General features: G+C 34.9%; 1 protein-coding gene across 4 annotated transcripts in view; it reads left to right on the top strand.

The window, feature by feature from the left end:
• LOC113234949 (probable phospholipid-transporting ATPase IM) overlaps positions 1–12,913 on the top strand; it is a 132,695-nt gene that overhangs the window by 95,545 nt on the left and 24,237 nt on the right. For all 4 annotated transcript variants that reach the window (XM_026470476.1, XM_026470475.1, XM_026470473.1 and 1 more), the window contains 5 exons: positions 592–722; positions 4,256–4,455; positions 6,681–6,899; positions 7,172–7,280; positions 9,045–9,184. In XM_026470476.1, coding sequence (XP_026326261.1) covers positions 592–722; positions 4,256–4,455; positions 6,681–6,899; positions 7,172–7,280; positions 9,045–9,184 — 799 coding nt within the window. The remainder of the gene's footprint in view (positions 1–591; positions 723–4,255; positions 4,456–6,680; positions 6,900–7,171; positions 7,281–9,044; positions 9,185–12,913) is intronic.

Genomic DNA, 12,913 nt, shown 5'->3' with positions numbered 1-12,913 from the left:
GGGCGGAAGGTTTTCATCATTAAATAGTTTTTATGACGTTATAGTAGGTACAAAATATGTGGCACGCTTGGTTTTCATACAAATTGCTGTACTTGCGGCGTGTATTTAGATATATGTCTGTGAGTGGGATCCTCTGACCCCTATGACAGGCCTCCACACACACACCCTTACAGCCCTTCCTGTTCCACCGCTTCATTTATACCTTCAAGTAAAAGTGGCGGGTCTCATTCAAACTCTGTTACTACTTCGTTCAGGTCTATCTTCAGTCTGTCTAGACAACAAATACTGTATCCAAGTTAGTAACAAACATTGTGCAAACTTACCAACTGTAGTGCCGATCAACCTGTGCACTCCCAACAGACGCCTGATAACTCACCTTCAGAATTTATGACACCTGGACTGTCGGACTCGTTCCCTACTCTTAGATATTATGACAGAGTAAATTTATTAATGCTGATATTACAAAATTAATACTAAATCGCGACATAATTCGCGACACAAGGCCCATGTAATTTCCCATTCAAAACCGGAAAGCAGTAATGCTCAGATTACGCGAAAATGGTTGTAAATTATGAAACTTGTTTATTGCAGAGAGACGAATCTGAAATGTCGGCAGTGCCTTTCGGAGACGGCCGCGATGGGCCAGGACGACGCACAACTGGGTGCCTTCGATGGCGAGATCGTCTGTGAAAAGCCCAATAATTTACTTAATAAGTTCGAAGGTAAGTTCTCTTAGATTTTTTGGATATCTCCATAATTTTCTTTATTCTTAAACGATTTCTGCTTGTAAAGTTGGAAAGAATGGTTTAAGAGATTCTAATTAAGATAACATACACGACAACATGAGTACTGCTAAACAACTGCCTCCGTGGCCGAACGGTTACCATGCTGGATTATCACGCTGATGTTCCGGTTCGATTCCCGGACCGGGTAAACTATTACATATAAAGTAGTGCGGGGTTGTGCGCGTTTAAAAAAATAACAACATGGCCTACAAATGATTTTTTTCCCAATTTTATCTTTTATAAATAAATTTGAAAATGGTGAAATTACAGGTACATGGGACTTGTCACCTTGTGTCTCAGGGTGATGGGCGCAGTGGTAGCACCCCTCCGATCTTTGCAATTTAAAGCTCTGAGTGGCACTGTAACTGTTATGGACAGGCGTGTAGCTTACCATCAGGCGCACGACTTGTTCGTCCCGTCACTTGATATTTGTTAAACAAAAATTCTGTCTTTTTTATTATTTACACAATTCAATCCGACCTATAAAAATCAAGAACTTTTAACATTTATAATATAAATGGGCGTCAAAGTAATCTATAATGTTAATGTATGACGCAACAGAAAGCAATCAAGTCCATTGACTTCTTCACATGTTTAACCGAATAAGGGGTTTCTAGAGAAGTGTTACCCAGCATTGCATATAACCTACGACATTTCTACCTACAACCATTGTAACACGAAACCTGACATTTAGATCCAAGACGATTATCGTCAGGTGAAGGCGTTGTTGTTGAACACAGGCCCTGTAGAACAGGCCATGTAATACCAGTTCAAAGAGTTAAAAGGAATAGCAAATCTTATGTAGTTTTGGAGCCTATAAATATTGGAATGAATGGGAGGAAAAGAACTACTTAGCCCCACAAACAAGTCAAGTCTTGGATATTTAGCCAAGTCTGTCAGACATCATTATACAATAATTGCAGATGATAATTTCGTAATTAAACTGGCTCATCAGGCCTTTCGCTTTTCATTAGCTCTAGCTTACAAAACACCTGCCACAGACCAGTGGATTTGCAATATTGCGACGAAACTACGATAGCATACGTAACGTAATTAACGTATTATTAAGGTAATAAATATAATAAATACCCATTATCTATTTAATTGTTACTGACCTCGGGATTCAGTGGTTAACATCGTGAGCGCTTGATGAGGAGGTCCTAGCCTCAATTCCCGGTAAAACAAATTGTTTTCTAAATTGCTCATGTGTCTACTGAGTAGTACCTCGAAGTAAGATGGTGTAACGCGGTTGCTGGGCCACTTAGACACTGCAACTGCGCCTGTCACCCTGAGACATAAGTTGATAGTCCCATGTGCCTGTAATTTCATCTATATCCTTACTCTTTAAAACCGGAACGCGAAAGTAGATGAGGTGGCAGTACTTTCCTGGACGAACTCTTTCTCCAGGAGTTCTACTGCTACTAAAAAAAGATTAAATAATAACAATAACGCGCACGCACTCATAGCACCAGGGAAACCCTGTATCGCGGCTGCCATGGATACACACAATGCAACCATAAAATTACACCCAAACTAAATGATGTATGCCATACAAATATTTCTCTCGGCCCGGGAATCGAACCCGGGACCTCTGCATGGCAGTCCAATATGGTAACCGTTCGGCTACAGAGGCAGGCAAAATACAGTTTAAGTCTTCCTCACAATTACTTCGACAATTTCAACTTGCACTCCTACGCATATAATGTAATACCGTTGTTACACGACTCCGATAGGAGTACATGTGCCCATGTGTGTATAGCAATATCTATATTTAAACGAAACAACAGGAAAAGGAAATTAAGTGCAATTTGTACTTTATAGCATAGTAATGAATTGTATTGGAATTGTGTTAATGATCTTGCGTCCTTTTTGTCACTACAACCCGTATTCGTAGTGCTGCCAATTATTAGGTATAAGTGCAATTTATATCATTTATGTTTTTTAATATATTTTTATGTAAAATCAACAGACGCTCGGCCTCAATATCTCATCTCTGCTATTTTAGTTTTTAATAAAAACTAAAATAGCAGAGGTTTGCCGTAATTGTTTTGATAGCGATTTGATTGAATTGATTTAATTGCAACTTTATACAGGATGTATAAAGCGATGTCATCAAGTAGCAGTACAGCTCCTTCTGAAAGAGTTCGTCAAAAAAAGTACTGCCACCTTACTCATTTCAGCCACCAAGCAGTAATGTGAAGATTACTGCGTCCCGGTTTTCAAACGTGGAAATTATATATATTGGGAATTATCGGCGCGTCGGACTTGTCTGTCAACTTTAAGTCTGAGGGTGCAATGGCAGTTCCCGTCAGCTTTTTGCGAAGTTTTAATTCATAGGTTGCCAAATTTTTTCGTTCACCGCCCACTTAGACAAGATAAAAAAATTAAAGCGCCCCCTGCCACAAAAAAAAATTTTTTTTTATATTTACTTAACACCAAAAATCACAAGGTAAAAATTTCACGTGTGTGTATTATGTATAATTTTTTTTATTCAAATGCGAGGACCCTACTGCCCCGCTAGTGACTCTTCAGCGCTCACTAGGGGGCAATAGGGACCACTTTGGGAAACTATGCTATAATTGGCACTGCAACTGTTATGGATAGGCGTGTCGCTTACCACCAGACACACGACTTATTCTTTTCGTTACTTGGTATTACAAAATGTATAATAATGGGGCGTGTTTGGACGAGCATAGTCATAAATTAAAACTATATCCTAGTTATAATTTTATTTCGTCCTAAAACACTATAAAGTTTTTAAACAAGTGTTGAAACAATATTATTAAAACAATTATTACGAAACCATATAGTATTTTATTAGGAATAATAAAACATTATTGGCTTTTGTTATCACACGATAATATATAGCCCGTTATAATTATAACTTATTAATTAGAGGCATAATTAGCACTCATTAGTTTCATACACTGACTGTTAAAACGTTATATTGTTAATTATTATTGTTCTATTCTCAAGGCTCATTTAATTTTAAAATAAGCATAAAAATATTTTTTACTTTGCAATTGGCTAGATTTTGTCAAATTTGTTTATTTATCTAAAAGGAAAACCAACAGCTTAAAACGAAATAAGTAAATATATAAGTTTCTTTAACGCACACACTCATAGCCACGCACTAGGGAAACCCTGAATCGCGGGTGCCATCGACACACATAGACAACCACAAATTACATCCAAACTCGCGAGAGAAATAAATGTAGGCCTTACAAATATTTCTCCCGGCCCGGAAATCGAATCATCCCCCAGTTTACTACCCTTAGATTTGGAATATTTCCTTCAAATTTAAATGTGACCACTTCTGAGGTATTCTCTTTCCAACAAAAAAAAACATCATAATCGGTTTACAATTGGCGGGGTTATCGCGTAACACACAGACATACAGACGAATTGAGAACCTCCTCCTTTTTATGAAGTCGGTTAAAAAATAATAAACATAAACATTGTATTTGTAGGCACGTTAAGCTGGCGTGAACAACACTTCTCGCTGGACAACGACAAGATCTTGTTGAGGGGCTGCGTGCTGCGCAACACGTCGTGGTGCTACGGCGTCGTCGTTTTTGCCGGAAAGGACACCAAGCTTATGCAGAACTCCGGGAAAACCAAGTTTAAGCGCACCAGCATAGATAGACTACTTAATTTTCTTATAATAGGGGTAAGTATTTCTTTTAATCCTTGCATCCATAAATCCTTCTCAAGTGAGAGATTAATATTAAGGCCATATTTAAATCAACTGTCTTTATCAATAAATATACTTGAGTGCTCATAACAATTACTCTAAATTAATTCTTCTTCGCTTATAGGCGGCACCCATTTTAAGATTTCGCCAGAATCTGGTTTTCAGCTTATTAATTAAGATCTTTAGCAGACTCTGCTATACGCTTTATTTCAGAATTATCAAAATTTCCACTATATATAAATGTCCGGCAGCACTGGTTACCCAAAATCATTATTAAGTCCTAGTCATTCAAGTGCAGGGTTTTGGTCACTTGAAATGATATCGTCTAAAATAACGTTGATTAGAGTCTATTAATACAAATGCATCTCAATATCTGAGTGACATCTCAGTCAATATGAACTTAATGACCTAAGGACTTATTATTTGTATATAGGCCTAATTTGACTGTTAAAATTACTGAAATAACAAACAAGCTACTTACCACCTCTCAATAAGTTATTTTCTGTACAATTATACTAAACAAACGTAGGTAACAAATCAATAAAAAAAATAATTACAGATAATAGCGACATCTCTAGCCAGGGCTGGTAGCTATAAAGGTATCAAATTGGGTGACGAAATACTTTCATGGGTTTCTAATAGATGGCGTTACGGCTAAAAAGTCGTTGAAAAACCAAATACAAACATCTCCGACAACGGGCACATGGAAAAATTCTTGAGGTCTGCTGGTGCGTTCCGTGGCTTAGTTGGCATAGCGTCATAGGCACTATTTGCTAGGAGACGTCGGTTCGAATACGGCCGGTTCGAAGGATTTTTTTCTAAGTGTTCAATCTTTGTATTAATAATTAAAACATAGGTATCTTAAAAAGTTAGTAAACATAAATAAATAATTAATATTTATATATATATTATTAATATTTTATAATTAATATTAATATTAGACAACATCACATACGTTGCTCTGATCCCGAAGTAAGTACCTAAAGCTAGTGCTTTAGGTACTTACTTCGGGACACAAGTGTGTTATGGAAATCGGAAACAACGACGGTACGACAAACACCCAGATCTAAGACCACATAGAAATGTTAATTTCTTCACTGACCCGGCCGGGGACCGAACCCGGGACCTCAGAAAACTGGTGTGCAAGCCACTCAACCACGGAGGCCGTAGTATAAATTCCAATATTGAACTAGACATTGCCCGGAATTTCAATCGCGTAAACAACACGGTCAAAATTATGGTTTATCTTACGTTGGCATCGTCTGCCTCATGCCTACTTTACGTTATGCACACGTCGTATTTTTTACGCGCCTAGAACAGATGACGCGCGTCAACGCTATTCAAACAAGATTCCTTCAATAATAGTCTCTCTCAAAATACCTTCAGCTTAAGCTATTTTATCGACACAAAGTACCTATGAACTCGGGCAATAGTATATTTAGGATTTTTGATTTCTCGACATATTTTTTTTCCTCGAGCTTCGGGAATTCCAGAGCCCGATTTGCTGGGTTTCTTGAGTTGTTCGAGAATTTTTTTAAACCTTAAAAAATTAGCTTAGTATAAATACAAATAAAAATAAACACAATTTATAATAAAACCAACATGTTTCATTTATTTATCAACGTTATTATTATTAAATCAACCAGTCTTACCCAAGTAATTCTTAGGAACATTTATAAATAATCTACATTTAGCCATTACAATCAATTGAACAAAATAAAACAAATCACATTAATACAAACAAATCAATATTACAAATAATGACGTATCTTATGAAAAAATTACAAAACGAATCAACAAAAAGACCTCATACCACACGAAGTTGGTGCCTCTGTACTTCTGATCCATCAAAGAAATGTTGTGAATATGTAATAGATCTCTATCTAAACAATCTATCTATCTATCTAAAAAAGGACATGTAAGGCAATGCGCGTTTAAATAATATTTGTTCTTCGTAAAAAAATTCCAAGACTTGAACTTTTCCTTTGTCTGCAAAGGTTTGTAAGTCAATTTTTTAGTAATTTAAAAACGTAATTTGTTTTCTCGATTTCTCGAGTTCTCGAGAATATTTTTCTCGTCTCGAAGTTAGCCAGATTTCCCGGAATTCCTCAAGTCGAAGAAACCCTAGTATATATGTAGACAGACACGTATTTCTGATAACGTGTTATATTATACTGTAAATGTTGAATTCTACTTTACAGATAGTATTTTTCCTGCTGTCGATGTGCGTGTTCTGCACTGTGGCGTGTGGCGTGTGGGAGTGGCTCGTGGGCCAGTACTTCCAGAGCTACCTGCCGTGGGACACGCTGGTGCCCAGCGAGCCCGTACCTGGCGCCATCGTGATCGCCTTTCTCGTCTTCTTTTCCTACGCCATCGTTATGAACACTGTTGTGCCTATATCGCTTTATGTCTCTGTTGAAGTAAGTACACAATACTCGTTGCAAATATTACAATATCAAAATAAAATAGTGCTTTAAGTGGAGTGATATTACCATATTTTCTTAGGTTTCCCAGAAACTAAACTCCTCACAAGTTCCTTTTTAAATAAATTTAAAAAAAAATCAAAAGTATTCCTAGCATTTTGTGTGTGGTATCACACAAGAATAATTTCTTTCCGTAGTGTTATTCCGCCAATTCTTAATAATTAAGGGTTCTTTTAATTGTTTGACTAAATATTGTGTTTTTCTTATAGGTAATAAGATTTGCGCAGAGTTTCCTCATAAACTGGGACGAGAAGATGTATTACGAAAAGACTGGTACTGCCGCTAAAGCGAGGACAACCACGTTGAATGAGGAACTAGGTACGTTCCTTTATGATAACATATAATTTAAATATAGTTCGTTTCAATACAGGAAATGTAAATTAACACAGGTGGCGCTGAAAAGCAGTTTAAACCCAATACAAAGGTCTGTAACAATCACATAGAGATGTTCGTAAGATGTACGAACTCATTCTGTAGCTCGGTTGGCACTGGTTCTAGTCCGGTTAGATCGAAGGAATTTTGCATTGTGTTGTTCGATCTTTGTGGCAATAACAACACAGATAATATAATACTATACTAATCATAATTAGATGTCCAAAATGTAAACAAAGAAATGTCATGAAATGTCATTGTCAAAATGTGTCATTGTCAAAATGTGAACGCGGTGTGCCTTCTATATTTAATGGAATTGGAAGAGGATGAGGTTCTCATTTTCTACAATTTTAATTATGTATTACAAAATATAACACTAAACAAACAAACACAATAATTTAAAAAATCATTACGGAGACAAGAAAACATTCGAGTTCGAGAAACGAAGCTCGAATTACATCTATGACATGACAAAATGGCGGCACAAAAAATGTTTTTGATCCCGATTGTGTTACCAGTGTTATAAAATGATTTAGTATCTTAACCATAGTCTTTTATTATAATTATTGCATTAAACGAAATTAAGTAAAGTAAAATGTTGCTAATTGTGAATAGTTTAGGTTTAATCGGATTACAGTTTGAAACGAGTTCTAATCGTTTACTACTGTTAAAAATAGCGAAATAACCTTTTAAAATGTGAAATGTAATATGATTCACACTATAGTACAGATTTTTTTGTATGAGACCCAATCTTATACAAAGAAATGTCGCACTCGTAACTCCGCTTATTCGGACGCTCATTTTCATTCTTAACGCTGATCAATAGATGCCAGGTAAACCCACGATACGATTTGTAATTCGAAAAGACCAACAGGTGGCAGCCATTACATTTTTGTCAAGGTTATTCGTCTTGTTCAGGCGTTGATTATATTATATATAATACAATAACACATTATAAAATCGTAAACAGTTTATACTTGTAATATTTTAAAGTAAAAATCAGTGCTAAAACGTTACTTAATTTCGAGAATAAATGCAATGAAATGGCGTCTGTACCATTTATTGCAAACTAATATCTTTTCAATAACAGTTTATTATTTTCACCTGATAGTATTATTGTAAATGAACATTCCGTAAATGTTGTTTAGTTTTGATTTTTTTTAAATATTTTATACTTGTACAGTATGACATACCTCTAGTTTTCAACATTCAATACTTTATATTTTTTGTTTTATCCAATTGTCGCCATCTACAACTTTTAACATGTACTAAAGTTAAGTTGTATGAATTGATACTCCATGTTAATAATAACAAACTAGTGGAGTATTTTCATAAAAAATATAAGAATATCATGGTAGTAAATCATATGATATTCAATGAGGAAATATTACCTCTCAATTATTGTCGTGTCCATAAAGGTATTTAAAATGATTGAGACACAAATTACCTTAGTAGTTATTACATTGATAGCAATAAAATTATTCAGTATTTTCCTGTACTAGTATCCAAAGTAACAACATTTGTAGTTCATATATTTGAGAGGAAATCTCTAACATTACATGTGTTAGACTAACTTTAACATATTTACGGCTAATTGTTCACAGTTAAGACAGATATCCTAATCCATAGATTATGTGCGTCTCATGTAGTCCAGAAATTCTTTTTAATTAAATCTTCATTTTTAGAATTTTAACAATGCGTTGTTTCCAGGTCAAATCCAGTACATATTCTCGGACAAAACGGGCACGTTAACACAGAACATTATGACTTTCAACAAATGCTCGATAGCGGGCGTGTCCTACGGCGATGTCGTAGACGAGAACACGGGCGAAACCATCGAACTCACTGACGTAAGTTGCTCACGTATGAACCCTAGGATATTGTTGAGACAATTTTTTAATGATTGCATAAACAAAAGGGACTGTGGACTATGGTTTTATAAAGTGACGCCACTAAATTATGGCTATCAAACCACGTCACTGTCATAGCAGGAGTTTCTTATAGTTTCGTATATCTCACTGCAATATTCCCATACCTTTGCGATAGTAATTGTATGTTTTTTGACGATATCGGTACTTCGGGAAAGACCCTTTCTTTCCCGTACGTAAAGGCCAATTGTATTAAAAATGAGTTGTCGATGTAGTTGGTTAAAATTTTCTTGCTCTTTTGAGTTGTCGACTTAAACTTTTGTTAATTGCCAAAAAATGGCTTTTTAATATGCAAATTTTAATAAAAAAAGATACTAACTGAAACTTTATAAATTTTTGTTTTACGCACATATTTTGTTGTTTGGCTTTTACGCCCTTTCTACTCCGAGGTATCGATACGAATATAAACAGACAGGCGGATATCACTTTGTTAAATCATTTCACCAAGTCTCAAGTATTATTCTGCAAAGATTAATAGTAAAAGCACTGCAATAGAAAATTTCTTAAGACCATGTTTTTGATGCATGTAGGATGCATTAGTTTCAACAAGTCACGGATATGTCGAGACACGCAACCCACATTATTTCTTAATTTTGCATGGAATTCTTGAGTTTAAAATTTTATAAGAATTCAACCATTTAGTGTATTTTGAAAATAAGAAACATTTAAGATATTTTCATGTTTTTGTCCTCGTTTGCCCTCGCTTTAGGGGACTTTGTGTGTGTCATGTATAAGATTGTGCATGTGTTGAATTACTATTTACGAGCATCACACAATTTTTATATACATTTATGTTACTCGTGCACCAATGTATGTATAAATGTTCATGTTTTATTTCATACGACAATCTACCACCCACCACTCACTTTTAGATATTTTATACCTTATTTGCATGTAAACACACTGCAAATTACTTTGACACAACACATTTTTGAAATGTCTTCGCTATCACTACAAATTTAATTGTTTCATGGTTTGGTGTGAATTGTTAGATAATTTCAATAGATATTTCAAAAGTAATCTAAAATAAAGACGTATAAGTTTGTCTAGCTGTAATTAAAGATTAACCTTTATATGAACGTAGTTAAGGTTTTGTTACGAAATTATTACAAACTATAGTCTGTCTTTTTGAAGACCGCGTAAAATGACATTTGCAGTATTGCCAGTTTTCATAAAATACTGAATAGGCATGTAGTTGTTATTTTATCGGTAGATTGTGAAAGAAGGCACAATTTTGCCAAAAATGGCTGGATTGTGATTGTTACGACGTCCTAATGATTACTTAGTCCATTTCTTATGGGATGAGTACTGTGACATTTCAAATTTTTATGTTGCATGCATACTATTATTGATTATTCTCACAGTGAGATTACAAAAAGTAAATAGTAAATTTGTTATAATTATAAATAGACCAAAAAACAAACAATATTTGTTTCAATTGTAATTTTATATAAATTACAGTTTATAAAGTAGATAGAAACTGAAATGTTAATATAAATGTATAAATAAATATAAATTACCCCAACTTCTTCATAGTTAAACTGCAAAACTAAATATTTATCCATAGAGATTTACATCATAGAATCGATAAATCGAATGTATGATATATGATGAATGTATCTTGCGTCAATACATCTTGTATATGGGTCGTTTTCTTTTGTTTCTAGCTTTGTGTGATGTTTTTGAAGTAATTATTCAAATTTCGTTTCGTAGCTGTTGATTTTTTGTTGACTTTTTGTTTGGTTATTGGTGTTTTTTTTATGTTGTGGAGTTTTTTCGTATCTTAATAACATAATAATTTAATCTTTTTTTTTTTTTTTTTTTATTTTTTGTTTTTAAACTCTTCTCTAAATAGATTATCTCTTCGTTACAAACTATCTCGATAAGACATTTAAATCGATTTTTTTCATTCGATTTTACATTACTTACTACGTCTCTAGAAACTTGAAATATCGAACGTCACCGTACTCATGCTGTGTGCAGGCGATTTTGATTATCTGTATAAATTTAAAATGAAAAACTTAAAAATATATCTTCTATTTGTATTTTTAATGGACATAGTTCTAAATGTAGTATACGTAACGTACACACTCCACTGACTGACTCCATCATCAAAAAAGACAGACTATAGTGGAGTAATTTCACAAAAAATAAATGAATGTGGTAGTGAAACGTCATACATAATATTCAATAAAATTATAGCTTATAAATGTTACCATAGACTCTAACAATAATTGTGTTTGTATTAAAATAAACAATGATGAAAAAGTATTTATTACAAATCCTACGAAACAAATTTCGTATGCTACTATTTTATTAATGTTGATTAAAAAAATTATAATAATTGATAGTGACTATACACAATTTTGACTCGACAGTCTATATTCATCGACATACATATGTCGCCCCTTTAGCACGAATGTACGTATCTTACTATAGTCACGGATATCAATTATTAATATTGTAAGGGACAGTGTTACCTCAGTTACAGTAAGAGCGAGATGTATAACGTCAAAGATAGTAAGACAGTGTCTAAATGAAACGGGACGATATCACGGAGTGGGTGGTAGGAGGTATGTGTGACGTATTGGCTGGTGGCAGCGCGCGGGTCGGGCGGGGCGGTCGCGCGCGGGCAGCTCCGCCGCGACCGCAGCGGCGCCGGTCGCGGTCACCACCACCCCGGCGGGCCGAGGGGCCCGTGCACGGCTGCTGGAGCTGGAGCACGAGCAGGGACGCTCCACGCCAGGCGCACGCCGGCCCAGAGAACACTCCACTGTACGACTTAATCACGACACCCTGCCACGTTTATTCGCATCCGTTCTTTTGCTCTTACACTCGTCATTAGTGCAGTGCGAACTCCAAAGCAGGGCTTGTGTATCTTCCTAGGCGAACTGCTCAAATCATTGTATTAATTTGTGCCAACTGTCGATAATGGAAGTCTAATAGACTATTTTTACAAGTTGTTAATAATTATTGCATAGCATGCAATTCTACGTTACAAACTCGTTACTGTACTCATGTCGGGGTAATATCGAGGCAGTACAATCAGAACGGAAACGGATAAATGTATTTACAAAATACTTCCCAACTTCTCTGTCTGTTCCTTCCTCAAACTGTCGCTATTTACTTAGTTGAAATAAAAATGTTTCAAAGTATGAATCCCTACAACAAAAGCATTTCATTACTTAGTGAACGCCAATGGAAATTAATAGTATGTATAATATATTGAAAACTAACTTAAAATAGGTATGAAATGTCAAAAAGAACTATAAAGGTACTTATGATATGTAGGTAAAAGTACCTGCAACAGAATCGTCAACAAGGATTCATACTATGAATTCCAGCTTTCAGTGGTCTTTTTGATTAAAATAACAAAGGCTAAATTAAAACCTTGAAACATATAATCCTTTTATATTTCGTCCTATGGTACTTTGTATTTCGCTAGATGTATAATGGAAACTTCTATAATTCTAAAATAAAATATTTTTAACATAATTAACTTATTAAATACCTAAAATTTGTTAAAAGATTTAACTTTATTTATTTACACTGCACACGTATATCAATAAACACACATAACATTGGCTAATAAACCCGTCGGCTATGTAGTAGTCTAAACTAAACATTACGTAATATCTACTGCCTGTACCT

The sequence above is a fragment of the Hyposmocoma kahamanoa genome, unplaced genomic scaffold, assembly GCF_003589595.1.
Source record: "Hyposmocoma kahamanoa isolate Upper Pololo Valley unplaced genomic scaffold, ASM358959v1 86, whole genome shotgun sequence".
In the NCBI taxonomy this organism is placed as follows: Eukaryota; Metazoa; Arthropoda; class Insecta; order Lepidoptera; family Cosmopterigidae; genus Hyposmocoma; species Hyposmocoma kahamanoa.
The sequence above is the reverse complement of the archived record's forward strand: the minus strand, read 5'-3'. Positions and strand labels throughout refer to the sequence as shown.